Below are 16,136 nucleotides of genomic sequence, written 5' to 3'. Positions count from 1 at the left end.
CGCCTAGAGCAGCTACTTCTTATTTCTGATTTTGGTGCTATATAAAACCACTGTATTATTAATATTATTAATGAACTCAGAATCACCAAATCATCATTTTGAAATTGGCTTAATTGTCAGTCAGAAGATTTCCTGGTATTTGCCTGATTTCTTGATGGCCAATCCCACTACCACTTACGACTCCTTCCCCTTCCCCATCCTCTTCAACCATGACATCCTCCCCCTCCCCTCCCCAATCAAACTATATAATAGAAAAAATTGGGATCAACACTGATTTCTAGACTGGTGTAGTTAGAATTCTAGCTGAACTGAGATTTTTAGTTACAATTTCATGAGAGAGTACCAGAGTAATCATTTATTTTTTGGAGTGTAACTCTGTGTAGACACAAACAGTATGTAACACATTAACTTGTATCTGAATACAACCCTAGTATTATAAGGATGATGCTGGAAATTTAATCTATGTCTGTAGAAAGATCAAGCAAGCTTAACATCAAAGATCATGTGAGTGATACTAACTATATAAACAATGATACTTGCAGCAACATTCATCAAAGTGAAGAGCTTATGTAGAAGAAAATCCTTGCTGGATTTTAGTTCTTCCTGGAATAGTCATTTTTTATCCTGGATCTGACCTCGCATCGACTGACGATAGACTTTACAAAATCTTCCTGCCTGGGATGTTGTTTCGTGAGAAATTTGAAGTTGCAGTAAAAGGCCAGACCATGACACAGAACCTGCCTCATCCATCATCAGCCATCTTGAACCTTTTAAAGAGACAAAATGGAACAATCTGAATCATCACACCTAAAGATCAGTAAATGTTATTCCATGGTTGTCATCACTGATGTTTTGTTAAGATGTCATAATCTATATTAATGATGAGTGCTTCCATGGGGGGGGGGTGGGAGGGTTAAATCAGAGGAGGTGATTGATTGTTCAAAGGTCATATCCATCAGACGGAACAATGTTACAGTATCTATAGTCAATTCACAGGGATGTTTGTCTGTAAGAGGGGATTCACTGACGTTGCAATACTAACAATCGATTGAAGTTTCATTTGCTAGTAATTCTGCAATAACACCTTGTCGCATGGTAGTGAAATTTAGTACAGTGGAAAACGCTCTTAGCTTCAGTAACCCAATCCTCTGTTCATTAACATACGTATCCAGGTCTCTCTCTCTCTTTCTGTCTCTGACAATCAAAACATGGACAAAGGCCATTCATATCTATATTACTAACAGTATTTCATGCTTCATGTACTTTTGGTCGTTGAGAATTTATATTAAAAAAAAAATTACCTTGGGAAATCCACATAATCTGTGGTTGATATTAACCCTGTACAGTTAGCATTAGACATTTTAATTTTTTTTTTAATATCGATCCATGATTTTGGAACAATCTTGTTGTTCAATTTCAAACAATGAGCCAACTGTTTATATTGACTTCAAGGCAGATTAAGATGACAAATTGTCTTTATGTACATGCATATATCAGGATAGGAAGTTGTAATGTCTTTTTACATAAATCATATATGAAGTGAATTTATAACTGGTACAGAATCACAAAAACATTTTATGTATTACTCAAAATTGTACAAATTTATTCCACTATCTTTGCACAAATTTGCAACTGACTTTCTCAAACTCATGACAGTAAAGTTCTTCTTTATAGTAGTGTTCTATTGTAGAGTTATACTAAACACTATAGAACTATGTGTGTTAAGTACAGTACAGTTGCCCTAGACACGATTCATTTGATACCACATCACATCAGAAAACAGCCTGGACATATTTAAAAACCCTTTCTGAAATGAATGTGTAATTTAATCAGTAAGTTGTTTAAATTCTGAATAGATTAGATAAATAGCCAGAGGAACTCAGACGGTTAATTTCCAGCTACCCTGAGTGAGGTGAGGTGAGGGGAGACTTCTTGCCCGATGCCCTGTATTGTTCATCTTGGCAGTCCGAGATTTTCACCCTCTTTACTATTGGGAGTCTTCAATGAGCAAGACTGTTCGCAAACTCGAGATATACAGAATGGCTGAGAATGCTACAATACTAGTGAAGAGGTACAGTACAGTATGTGCTTATAGGGATGTTCATGAACCACATGACTACTGTACACATGTGATGTTGACATACAAATGATTTAATGATTGCATACACTGAAAAAACGGAAAGTTGGTCAAGAAACCAAAAAAGAAGAAAGAAGATTGTGTGACAATTTGCCAAACAATATTACCAGACAGTTTCGGGACGGTGGAGATGTAATACATAATGAGGTTTTTATTAGGCAGACTGATAATGAAATAAGCCTCAGGAGACTGAGCAAGGGTAGAAACCTGTGTGAAATCAATAACGCAAGTTATGTATTACTTCTATTGAAGAACTCGAAGGATAGTAATATTCTAGTTACGGTTTGATCAATCACCTCATATCATTACTGAGAAACACATAAAGGCAATACTCTATGACTACACAATAAATCCCAACATAACCTAGAATGTACTTTGACTGGCTATTTGCAGTTAAATCTTCCCCTTCATATATTCCAGGAAGTAAATCACAGAAGGTTGTATGTGCAATGATTGTGATACAATGGCTTGATGTTCTTCAAAAAGTTTTAATTCCCTTTTCATAATTATCTTGTTGCTTTATCCTTGAAATGTGACGAAACTGGAATTTTAGCTGACGTATGTTTTCTACACCTTATTAATTTCATCAAAAAGCAAGTTTTTCTTAGAAAAAAATATTTCCCACTTTGAATAAATAAATTGCAATTTTGCAATCTTATAATGAAAAGGAAAAACAGATTGCCATGACGATATTTACTGTTGTCAAATGCACGGCATTCATAAGACTGAGGGTATACTGTACCACCAAAGTTGAAACATTTATATCTTTCCTTGAAAAAAACACTATCAAGAAGCGCTTTTGAAAAAATTTATCGTAACATGCAGGATATTGTCAGCAATTGTTCAAAGTGAATGAATCAAATTCAGCCATAGAAATAATCCCTTTTACTGACATTTCTGGCTAACAGATCAGTCAAAGAGAAATCGTTTACCGATTAAACTTTCATAGGCCTAACGTTGATAATATTGCTATGTGCAGCTTCTGACATTCATGGAGAGGTGAAATTTCTTCACTGTGGGTGTTTTTGTCATTCTAACCAAAAAAAAGGAAAGAAGCTTGCTTGTTGCTTGTATTTGGATACAACTGCTTCGAAGGCACCACAATGATGATTGTCCACAAATGCAATAATCTTACATAGCTTTTCAAAGGCTTCTTCCTGTCACCTTTTCACCACCCTCATTTTTGCAGAGATCAGGTAGAAGAATTTACCTCTTAAACTGCATTCATCTCTTTGCAGTTTACCACTGATGACCTGCGGCAAAGGAACTTTAATGCGATAATCACACCATTCCAAAGCATCTTTTGACTTTTTGTTGCCACAGTTGTGGGAACAAGTTCCGATTTAGTTGCATACATTGTTGGCATTTGTAAATGTGTATTGTAGTAGAGGCTTGAGAGAGGATTTGTTCAAAGATATTAAGAGGTTCATTGAAGCCAGGCCGACACAGTAAATATAGCTCGTGTACTTTTAATTCAAATCACAATTGTACGGGGGAAACGTATTGTGTGACAAAACTATTGCTTTTCCTTAATTACACAATCATTCCTAATTCAGAGCGTACTGTGCGTACAAATGATCATGATCTTATCTCAGCTCCGACTACTGTATGTGGGGAATCAAAACACATTGAGACCAACAAATATATATATATATATCTGGTGTGCACAAGTGTATAATTGACGTTGGTACTTCCTGTTGCTTTTGGCACAGACAATTACTTGAGCCTTGTGTTCAGTTTTGTTGCTCCATCCCTCTTTCCCTTCCTCCCCCCCCCCTGCTCTCTTTACTTCTGTAACCTATCTTTAAATGTCTCTTGACACATGGCATAACTATCGCCAGATCTGGGCATTAGACTATACATAGTGCACAACGATACCTTACAATAGTCATTCAGAGAATTTCATTGCGGTTTCTTCTCTCTCAGATGCAGAGGACTTTAATTTCAGGTCACCTCTCCAAAGCAATCCTGGATCCAGACAGGATGTGGAGAGCCGAGGCAACTTAATGACACGAAACAAATTAGAAAAATAGACCGAGTGTCCCATGATCGCAGTCACTTCATGCTCGGGTTCTACCTGCTATATGTAATTTATTTTTAGCCCGAGTTATGACTGGCACAGGATGCCGGCTGACAGTCGAAAGAGAAAACGAACTACCGCAGAGATAAACCAAATGGCACCTTGAATTACACATTTTTATTAATGGTGTGTGCGAAACGAGAGACCTTTCGGTTAAACTCCGTAGGATCTTAACTAACGAGATATCTATCACTACAAGATTAAACAACCCTGGGACTAAAGAGGCTAATTGGTAGACGATACTTGGTATAGTGATGAATTACGATTCGGGAGGCTATAGACCCTGCAGTGCCACTAGAGCACGTCTATGATACTGTTGTATATAGATCATGTCCACCACTGGATGCTACATCATGAAGATAACACTTACTGTCATTTCTCTCATATTCTATTCTTATATCGGAGGGGAACCTTGGGGCATTGGGAGACTACTGGTATAAACCTAAAGGAAGGTAGTAGAAAAGGAGAATATTTGATTACCTCACAAAGGTTAGCTAAGGGTTGAATTATTCCCCCATGGCCTCTGCTCAATTATAACCTTCTTCAATGTTCTGTTGCTTAATCAATTTTGCTTGTATTCATTTCATCATGAATTGATCATGAATGCCTGCCGATATGTAAGCCATGTCCTAAAAGTTGAAACTAATCACAGCAGCCACATTCTTACAGGGTAAAGTACTGTACGTATTCATACAAATATCTATGAAACTAAGTATGACATTTGCCACTATTTCTCTCCTTGGCATACTGTAATAGCTAGGTTTATAGTTTCAAGTATTTATATCTCTAGTGACTGCAAATGAAATTTCATGTTCACCTAAAAACTGTAAAATTGTTGCATATCATAAAGACCATAGATGATCCATGTACTGTTACATTCTCAAATTTTATAACTTAGAACTACAGATAGAGCAGTCTCAAGATGTTCACACTTTAACCTCTGTTAACTTCAAATGACCTTTGACCCCACAGAAATAATTAAGTACAGGGAACCTGTACTCATTTAGGACAAGGCACATGTCCAATGTTAGAGTTGCTACCATTGTCCTTCTTGAGATATTTGGGTTTTGGTTTGACCTCCACTGACCTCATATGACCCTTGACCTCCACCAAAACTATAAGTCTATTACACCTCAAAAATGGCCAATCTATCATCCATGTGCAGATCATCTCGAACACAAATTTTAATTTCTGAGTAACTCCTCTGTGTGCGAATTATTTGGGAGTGAATTAAATATGTCGTAGTTCTAATTCAATTGCTATTGTGTGAGCCAGTTTGGAGAAGAACTAAGAGAATTGGAGGAAGCGCTCACACAAAACGATCAGTGTCTGCCAAACTTCTCTCTCTTCTATATATCCAACCAAATCTTTAAGAACTTACTTAACAATTTTTTTAGGTTGAAGGAAAAGGATCTAAGGGGAGATATGACGAACAGGAAGGCTTGTAGTTTTTTGAATAACACAAACAGTTTAATACTATTTTATGTGGCATTTTTCTGTCTACTGTACAGTACTTACTTGGTGTGAGAATATTATCCATAGTAAAGTATGTGATCACTGCAAAATCACACAATTCATTTCTCCTTTATCTGCCAATTTCTCAAATCTAACAGTGCTATTGAAATGTATCCTTTCAATCACTGAAGTGTTTTCTTCATGATTTCTAACATACGTAATTATATCTTCCTCATATTGTGCTTAAAGTGAGTATTAAACAAGCTTCAATTTTCTGTTAGCAGGCTGTAGCATAAAATGGAGCCCTTTACTTTGTTCATCAGCGCACACAACACATGAGTGAAGTAGCAATGGGTCAATGTCAATTCTCATCATGGGAGTCAAACAGTCACCTTCCAACTCAAATGATCAGTCCATAAATGTCAACACAAGTGCAAAGTATTTCTCACCCAAAATGCTACAAATTGCTGACCAGCAACCCCCTATCATTACTTGAAGATATTATCAACTTGAGCCCAGAACATCATGTTAGGTGTATCTGCTGTAAAAGTGTTGAGGGCCTAAAAACTTTATTTGCTTTAGAAAGTAAGATTTGAAGAAACATAATGTTGTGAAACCAATGAGATTAAACCAAAGTGTTTAGGGAAATTTACGAGGCAGGAGACACATGTATTCCCAACACAGCAAGTTGCTTACAGTCCAGTGTTATACAAGACTTCTTTAATTTGAAAACCTGTTCTGCTTGTTTTGGTGCATGGCAAGAAGATGACTGCTTAAAACTGCATCTGACAATTCTTGACAAAAACAAGATATTGGATTACTGCTAAATGAGTTTGTGGTAATCAAGCGAGGCTAAAAAAAAAAAAACAGGCGAATACTCGAGAGACCGCATCCCCTACAACCCTTAAAATTGAATACTAAGAAACTGACCTTGGCAGATGCAATGCAGAAGTTCTGCATTGACTGAAATGATTGCAATACCACAAAGAGGCTCATTAACAGATGCATGGATCATTAGAAATAAAATGGGGCTTGCAGAGAGAGCATGGCTCATTTAAGACAAAGGGGGGACATTGCTATTGAATGAAAGTGAAGAAGATAAAAATAATCATCTTTGTTTGAATAGTCGGTAAACTGTGTCATCAATGGCAAGAGATGTCTTTTCCTTACTTTTTTTTTTGGCTTCCAAAATTGAATCTTCTCCATGTATGATCTCAGAAATTTGTGAAAATGTCCATAAATGAAGGAAGTTGACAGGCGGACCCTTCATTGTGTTAAACAGTCCTTACCACAAGTTGATTTTTCTTACATAGGTTCTGCAACCAGGAAGAATATACAATCTCCCTGACAATGTAACTTCAACCCAGTGAGCTACAATGGTTGTCATACGGTGTTTGTTGCCTTAGTGGAATTGCTACTGTACATAGCTGCTCCTAGAATTGTTGAAACATTTCATGCAAACTGAATAGGGTAAAACTACATTCATATCTACCAAAGATTTAATTTCAAAACAACACTTAAGGTCAGTCATTTTCATATTTCAACAATCATCTGTTAACTTGATTATTTAAATTTTTTCACACAACAATATAATATTTTTATGCAAATTTACACTTCTCAATGTCTGAGAATAACTTTCAGGAGCAGAACTTCTTGGAAAATTCATTTGATAATTTGTTGGCAATATTTTTAGACCAATAAAAGTTAGGAGCAGGTATGGGAGGGGGTAGGGAAAATATACAGATGACCTTGAAAGTTAGAAAAAAAATTCAAGAATGCAGAATTTGGCAATAGCAAAATGGATGAACAGTCCAAAAGTATAATGTTTTATGGACAGATGAACTAAACAAAATAAAGAAAGGCTTCCATAATTTACAAAACATCTGCAATGATTACATGACAATATATCATTATGCATTCAAGATGGGTTCCTTGGTAGTAATGCTTATTGCCTACTACCTCTTGCCTTGAAGCTTCTAACGTGGCCAATTTGAAGGTCATCAATATTGCCAGTGAACCAGTATGCTAGAAAGTACAATAACGGCCCTTTGTATCGCAAATTTCAATAATTCAGCAGCTACCCAAATGCTGTAGATTGGATGTAACTAATCATCAATTTAAACAATCTCCATTTATATTCATGGGAGTCAGAAATGCCAGGATAGCATTCCTAAAAAGTTTTAGGTTATGTACAGCTCGCTAATTTCAACAAGATTGTTGTTGATCTTTAAATGGAAACATAAGAAGGTAGTAGTGTACTAACCTCAGAGTGGTGTTTCTTTCTTGAAACCATTCACTGTTGACTGTCCCTCAATGTTCATCTTCAGTGCGTGTTTCTGCTCCAGGGGGGTCAAGACAGGTCCAGTTCTGCTGATGATGCTCTGCTGGTTACCTATACCACGCCCAGCTTGGAGATTGGTCTTATTCTGGCTGGTGGTGAAGCGTGCGAAGTTAGGGTTGGTTACAATGCCGTTGCGCCTGGGTCTTGACTCAGGGGATCCAGACTTGCTGCTGTTACTGCTGAAGGGTGCACTACCATTCGATGTGCTGGCAATCACCCTCTGAAGGTTGCATTGATTGAAAGTAACCGGTAGAGATGGTTTCCGATGTACGTGGCTGGTGTCCGCCACATGGTTTGATGGTGGATACATGTGTGTTGCCGGTTGCGATATAGCACGGACGTGGAATCCTTTAGAAGACAAGGAAGAAGAAGTATGCGTGTTACTAGATTGCTGATGGTGAGGGCTTTGATGGGGTGAACCATGAGACATCGCTATATGATGATGGCCCCTGAATTGATCTCCATTGGCTTGCTCTGAAGGGCCATGGTTGTTACCCTGGACTACAGCACGAGGTAATACAGAGCTGAAAAGTAGATTTGGATCGTGGGATGACGTGCAGTGTTGAGAACCTGATGCTGATATCTGAGACAAGGAGCTCGATCTGGAGACTCTGCCCTCTAATACATGGTAGAACGGTTCACATAGGGCTTCTCCTTCCTTGGGAACATGTCGAGGTGAACCTTCTTTAAATCCGTTGTTTCTGATGCCAGTTGAAGAGTTACTCGTGATTGGAGAGAGGTCGTGTGGTAGTTGTGCGTCACCTCTGATTGGATTACTTATAACCAACGACGCATGGACATTGGCATCCGAGGAGGATCTGCGATGACCTCTCTTGGTATGAGTGGGTATGGGTGGTGTACCATTGGGATGTTTGGGAGATCCTCGCATCTCAGGAGCTGATGTCTTCCTCGTGAATGCCTGATGAACTTGGGCTTCGTGAACCACTGGTGATGTTGATGGTGGTAGCTGGCGGCCAGGAGATGGGGAGCGCCTCGGTAGAGAACCAGTAACATTTCTACGTCCAGGTATCTTCTGCTTTTGGTAAATATAGTCAGAACTGTGGGCGGTGGTGATATTTTCTGGAATTGTTTGAAATGAGCTCCCTGACGTTATCCTAGAAGAGGAGCTCTTTATGCTGCCTGGATCCGGGGACCTGGTCCGAGGAGGTTTGCCACAGAGAGGAGACTCCACATGCATCTGAATCTGCTCCATGAAAGATGGGTCCTTAGTGACATCATGTGGTGGCATCAACTGTATTGCTGAATTGGTGAGATTCGAGGAAGAGCGGGACGAAGCGACAGACCTTCCTTTCTCGTAAGTTGAATCCGGTGAACCAGATGACGAACTATTGAGGGCACTGTTACTCAACATTCCAGGACCCTTCATATCGAGGTCCTTGATCGAGCAAGAACTTCCTCGGGATTGTTGGTCGGACGATCTAGACGGAGAGACTGGAGGAAAGGCACCGCACTTCTCTAAGAGTTCTACCACTTGATGGTGTCCACCTTTGACAGCCACCTTCATAGCAGTACGCCCCTGCCTGTCTGCATGGTTAGGTTCGGCACCGTGGTGAAGCAGAGCTCGAACCACTTCTACATGTCCCTCCTGGGCAGCGATGCACAACGCTGAGGCGCCCTGATTGCACATATGATTGATGTTAGCCCCATGAAGCAACAGTAGCTCTAACACCTGGACGTGACCCTGCCAGGCAGCCGACTGTAGAGGTGACCGATGTTCCTTGTCCATTGCGTTCACATTTGCGTTGAACTGTAACAGAGCTTCGACAATTCCAACATGCCCTTGCCATGAGGCCACATGTAGTCCCGTGCGTCCCTCCAAGTCGGGTATTTCAGGATTTGCTCCCCTCTGAAGGAGGAACTTAACCATTGGTACCTTGTTTTCCAATGATAACATGTACAATGTCGTCCTCCCTTCTGCATCCACATAGTTGACGTTCCCACCCCTGTCAATCAGGAGCTGGGTCAGTTCTTTGTGGCCCTCTAGTGCTGATGCACGGACACCATTCCTTCCATCGTGGGAGGTGTTGTGGACGTCTCCACCATAATCTAATAGTACATTCACAGTCTCAATATGTCCTTCTTGGCAAGCTAAAATCAATGGCGTTCTACCATCCCTATCTGCAACGTCAACTGTCATGTGCGACCCAAGGTCCAGAATAACACGACATACTTTTGTATGACCTTCATGAGCACTCATATGTAGAGGAGTCCACCCATGATTGTCCTTATGCATTTCATCTAATCCTCTGTCCAGCAGAATTTTAACAACTTCACAATTACCTTGGACAGCAGCAATGCAAAGAACTGTACGTCCTTCGTTGTCGATCGAGTCCACGGCAGCATCCCAGTAGAGCAGAGCTTTGACAATAGAGGTGTGACCCATGGATGCGGCAGCAATGAGAGCTGTCCTGTTGCTATTATCAATGTGATCGACGTCTGCTTTCCCTTCCAGTAACAGTTCCACCACCTGCTCATGACCCTCATACGATGCCATGATTAGTGGAGACATTCCTTCATTATCACTATGGTCTACATCAGCTCCCTTCTCAATCAGCAATGAAATGACTTTGGTGTGACCCTGATTGACTGCCACTGACATGGCAGCCACTGACAGAGCAGTACGCCCATCACAGTCTGTGTGATTGATGTCCGCACCGTGTTCCAATAGATCCCCCACAATCTGCACATGGCCCATGTACGCGGCAGCTATCAATGCAGTCCTACCATCTTGATCCATCTGGCTAACCTGGGCACCATTTTCAATCAACTTATTGACAATATCAGCATGACCACCCCAGGCTGCAGCTCGCAAAGCAGTCCTCTTGTCAGTGTCACTACAGTCAACTTTAGCACCAGCATTAAGCAGGGCAATCACAACCTCTGTGTGTCCTCCCCATGCAGATGACCTTAGAGGTGTCCAGCCTTCTTTGTCAACATGGTCTATCTTTGACCCTCTTTCAATCAAGAGTTTAACTATTTCTGTATGTCCTTGCCGTGCTGCTAGACCAAGAGCAGTCTGCCCTGTTCGATCACAGATATCAAGATCTGTGTTCTGTGACAGAAGGAAATACACAGCATTCGTATTCCCACTGTAGCATGCATTTGCGAGTAGAGACCTTCCATTACTGTCTACCTGGTTGACAGATGCTCCACTATCTAAAAAGCTCTTTAAAGTTTCCTCTTTCTCTAAGGCATCGAGAATTATTAGAGAATTTCTATCAATGTCCACAACTCTGGCACCAGCCTTTGAGAGTAATTGCACAACATCTTGGTGTTTGCTCTTCTGACGTATGGGACAGTCGTAGAGCGGCGTCCCTGCCCACATCATCCACATGGCTAGATGGTTCTCATCGAGTGGAGGTTCCATGCCAGCTTTCAGCAGGTTACGAGCAAAGTCCTGCACTTGAGTAGGAGTAAGGTCGGAGGCACTGCAGGTATACCTCAAGGCAAGCATAGCATGTCCTTCAGCTTGACTGCACAGATATTTCTGGGTACACACTTTAACATCTTGAAGCCACTCTGCAAAACTGTGGTGAAAAAGAGCTAGCCTATTCTCTGAATGGGTGATAAGTAACCTGGACATTAATCCAAGCCTCTCACCAAAGTCTTCCTTGGTCAGAGATAGGTTTCTAGTTCTGGCACATGAATAGAGTTCACTCTCCGTCATAGGATGTGTACTGGCAAGAAGCACACAAAACAATGGACGTAATTTGCTGAAATGCTTTCGTGCAAACATTTTCTGACACTCCCACAGATACAATCCATTTAAAGTTGCGGGAATTTCAACAACATCCTGCAGTGTGATGAACCCATCTGAGACACCGTTTAGAACTCGCTCCAGGTACAAAACACATCCGTTGCTCTTGATGTGAAGTTGGTTCAGCATCTCTGCGGTCTCCTTGTTGAGATGTTTCCTGATGGAGTCATCATGATCGAGCCTATTAAGTATGTATTGTTGTACGTCGCGAACGATGTAGGACTTTCGCAGGTCATCGAGACTAAGCTTTCTGAAACCTGTGAACATTCTGGTGACTGCCTTGCTCTGTTTCCTGGCACTGCACACCAAGCAGAGCCAAGGTGGAAACAGCTCATGATGATTGGCCAGTAGTTCGGCGACCGTTCTACTGAAAGTTGTGGTTTCGTTGGGAGAAAGGTCAGGGTAACCTTCATCTATGGAGTCCACGAGTATAAAACAGTTTCTACCGGGAGGGGTGAGGGCACACAGAGGCACAAGAATGCCATTTTTGAAAGCTTCATCGGGGTGGCGCTCACAGTAGGCTGGCTCCAATGCAGCCTGCACCACAGGGTCTCTCAGTTTCTCGGAGAAGCCTGGCACAAGCGTGGACTTGATGAGAGATGCGACAAGTCCTTGAATGAACTTTGACACTGAGAGAGTTTCTTTGTCATGGCCTTGGCAGAAGTGATGAGCCAAAAGTCGTTTACCTAATGACCGTTTCTTTCCTTGCTGAAGAGTCGGCCAAACAATTTCAGAGCAGAGAGCCGTTTTGCCACTTCCAGGGCCACCAACTATCAAAGTACCACATGTTCTTGAGGAATGGCGACTGTCCAGGCAATGTACCAACTTGTGGAAAGCCCATTCTCGACAGAAGAAGCTCTTCCCTTGTAAAGTGCTACCACTCATCTTGGGTTTACTCGATGACCAAGTCTACGAGAAACATCTCTTAAACATCTACGCCACCAATCACTCTGCAATATGACAGTTTCTTCCCCGGAACAAAACGCATCCAAATGTTGCCTTCAGAGTTTGTCACTCTCCACCAGTACTTGACAATTTCCAAATCTGAAAATAAGCAAAAAAGACAGAAAAGGAAGTGTAAATTGCCTGTATCTATGTATACTGTGGACAAACTAGAATAATAGAAGTTACCACCAGAGCAGAACTTGTCACACTATTTCTGATCTCCGGTCTTTTCAAAAGTTTGACACGTGGTGGTAACTTCACAGAAGCCGCAAATATCAATAGGAATCCCACGGCATTTGTCTTCACATAATAGAATTTCAGGTGCTTTGTCCAAGGACACAACAGGCTCTACAGCAAACTTCTTAACAAAAGAGAACCACATACAGTAGGACAGCTTTTAAAACCTGATATGAATTTAATTCACATCATAATGCCATTGAGATTGTGTGCAATTCAAACTTTGTGAATATAGATGAGATACAGGATAACAGGCGTGGGATGCTTATTGTGCAATGTGAAAATCAGCAAACTCAATTTAGTAATATGCATGTACAGTACGATGAATAGATCCCACATTAGAAATTATAATTTTTTTGACATATTTTGATATCCATTGCTTATTGTGCAACAGAAGTTCAGCAAACTCAGTTAAGTATTATGCATGTACACTGAATAGATCCCACATTAGAATTTATAAGTTTTTGACATATTTTGATATCCATTGATTTTAAATGTCTCAGTGTGGATAACTACTTTTACAGTAGCAGTAAGTTAACAGTAGATATATCATTTAAGCAGGGGTGACCATAATTGGAATATCTAGCATATTTGGGTTCAATACCACTTACAGTTCTCACAAATCAAAACTTTCACCCCATTTCTATATGCAAAGGAGGTTTGGTCTAGTCGTATGAGAGATGGTTGGCTTAGCCTGAGCAACAGAATTTTAACAGGTTGTTAAGATACCATGCCCAAATTAACTACTAAATCAACTTATGGACAGAGATATCTTCAGTACTGTATCACATTTTAAAATGCAATCAGGATCTGTTGTAAGACTTTCTAAATAGCTAAAAGTGCTTTTAACTATCAATGGGAAATTGTATGTGAAGTGATATTTCAAAACATACTGTGACATTTTTTTGTTGAAGAAAAGTGATAATGCTCTTTCAAGCACATCACTAGGATTGATAAAGAGTGGGCTGATCTCATTGGCTATTGTAAGCAGAAGCACCCATATCATTAGACTCTTCCATTAAAACATATTCTCCTCATAAAGTGTGTTTTACACTTTAAACTGATATGATATCTCTGTATACAATGTTCCAGGAAAAGCTTCATGGCACTAAAAGAGAAGTGATAAGTTTCTAAAAGAACCTTCCGTTTATTTTTGTTTGTAAATTTCATGTAAATTTGCTAATTGGTGAAGGATGCTGCCAGCAGTTTCCAATTTTTCAACGGCTCACCATTAAATTAATTTTCCCCCGCATGTGACACTATTCCCCCCGCATGCGACACTACCACATTATATTAATTTTTATCAATCATTCTCTCACTTCACAGAGGCAGCAGAACCAGGCTACCAGCAAACAACAAACAAGTCATCACCCTTCCAACAAATTATGCAATTTCAACTATAAATGAACTACGGTACGGTACTTTACTGTAGGAAGAGCAATGCTGTACAACACAGAAAAGTGCACAAACATAAAAATTTTTACCTTTCATCGGATGAGTCACTGCATACAAGTGGATGATGTACTTTTTAACTTTGTGACACAAATACAAGCACAGTGCTTAATGCAAGGCACGGAATATATTTGATATCTGCCTGAATATGACATGTGGTGGCGAGGACTGCCAAGGAGTATTTATTAATAAAGAATGACAGCCAAAGAGAAGGAAAAATTGTATGTTTGAACTTCAATTATGCTGTCCTTGTAGTTGTGGGTTCGTAATGATGTTTTGTTTACTTTTGTTTTCCTTAAATCTTCAATAATGTGGACAGAGAAGACAGGTGTGTTTATATACGCAACAAGTTCTAATTGCTTGTGGCTTTATGTCGATGTAATAATGCACATGGCTACCATAGATCATGTCTCCAATTTCCCCTTTCATTTGACATTCAATTAAAGCCTAAGTGTTCACATTTGAGAATGCAATGGGGATCAGGATCTTCCTGTTTCTGGGAAGTACCTGTCATACAGCCGAATACAGACGAGTCCATATTGGGGAATGGGGGTGGTGGATCAATATCACACAAAGGAGCAATTACGTCATTATGACCATTTACAAGAAATTGCTTTTGAATCCCAGGCAACTGATGGCCTCATTACGACCACTAACAGCAGCACTAGTTTATTACCCTTCCAGAGTAATTAACCACAGTCCACAGACATCAGCAACATGTGTCACGTTGTAGCCATAAAGTAACAAATGTTCCTAGGCTTTGCTGTACATTACAAGTTGAATGCTTACAATAGCAGTAAGTCTGTGACAGAAACTAATGCATAATGTACAGCACTGTCTGCTATGATAATTACTACGCTGTGGATTGAGGATTGCCAAGATGGAGAGGCCTAGTGTACAGAATGGAATACGACATGAGAGGTTATAATGATCAAGAGACATCACTTGAAGGAGATAATGATATGTACTCAAAATGAATGATGATTGTATCATGTGACAGTATTTTAATAAGAAAAACAAAATGTAACCTCGGACAGGGTCGTTAAAACTGGTGTGCAGTATTATCCTGTGAGATCATTTATCAGGCCGGAGTAGAACATCACTGTGTACATATTTTCTCCAAACTTCCCTCTCAAAGTTGTAAGAAAGAGAGACTCCAACAAAAACCTACTTTATCAAATTAACTTAAACAGTTGCCATCAGAAACCAGTGCAGTATATACCTGTAGAGCTAGCATGTTTTATTGTTATTTATTATATTGTGAAGAGTAGTCCCCATTGAGCTATGAGTACTTACTTCTAGCTACCAGATTTTTATATATCCAAATTTCTCAAAAGAACGATTAAGGGGCTCAAATATAAAAGAAAAAAATCTAATTGCAACTCCGCTAAATGTATCTTTATGACAACAAATGTTACGTCATTGTAAGATTATGCATTTAATCTAAGTAAACCTACCAAACTACTTTTGTAAAGTTTGTATTTTGTAATTTGATCGTTGATGCAATAACTATTGCAGTAGTCTAGATTATGCAAATGAAACCACTTTGGCTACTTCTTCATTTTGCTTTAATACAAACGACACGATTTGCTTTATAAGCGATACAACATACGATATATATGCATAATCTGTGAAACTTCATACTTTCCAAGGACTTACACAGGCTGTCAAGTCACACACTCCAATGGATGTCTCTACAACACTGGCTGGA

The 16,136-nt window shown here is 39.8% G+C and overlaps 1 protein-coding gene across 4 annotated transcripts in view; it reads right to left on the bottom strand.

Moving 5' to 3' along the window:
* Positions 1–224: 224 nt before the first annotated feature.
* Positions 225–16,136, bottom strand: part of LOC139979916 (uncharacterized) — a 40,524-nt gene continuing 24,612 nt past the window's right edge. For all 4 annotated transcript variants that reach the window (XM_071991145.1, XM_071991143.1, XM_071991144.1 and 1 more), the window contains 2 exons: positions 7,936–12,835; positions 225–767 (listed from right to left, as the gene is read on the bottom strand). In XM_071991145.1, the coding sequence (XP_071847246.1) occupies positions 7,937–12,676 (4,740 nt within the window). In that variant the 5' untranslated portion in view covers positions 12,677–12,835 and the 3' untranslated portion in view covers positions 225–767; position 7,936. The remainder of the gene's footprint in view (positions 768–7,935; positions 12,836–16,136) is intronic.

This window comes from Apostichopus japonicus, chromosome 14 (genome assembly GCF_037975245.1).
Source record: "Apostichopus japonicus isolate 1M-3 chromosome 14, ASM3797524v1, whole genome shotgun sequence".
In the NCBI taxonomy this organism is placed as follows: Eukaryota; Metazoa; Echinodermata; class Holothuroidea; order Aspidochirotida; family Stichopodidae; genus Apostichopus; species Apostichopus japonicus.
Note: the sequence above shows the minus strand (reverse complement) of the source record. Positions and strands in the feature narration are given on the sequence as shown.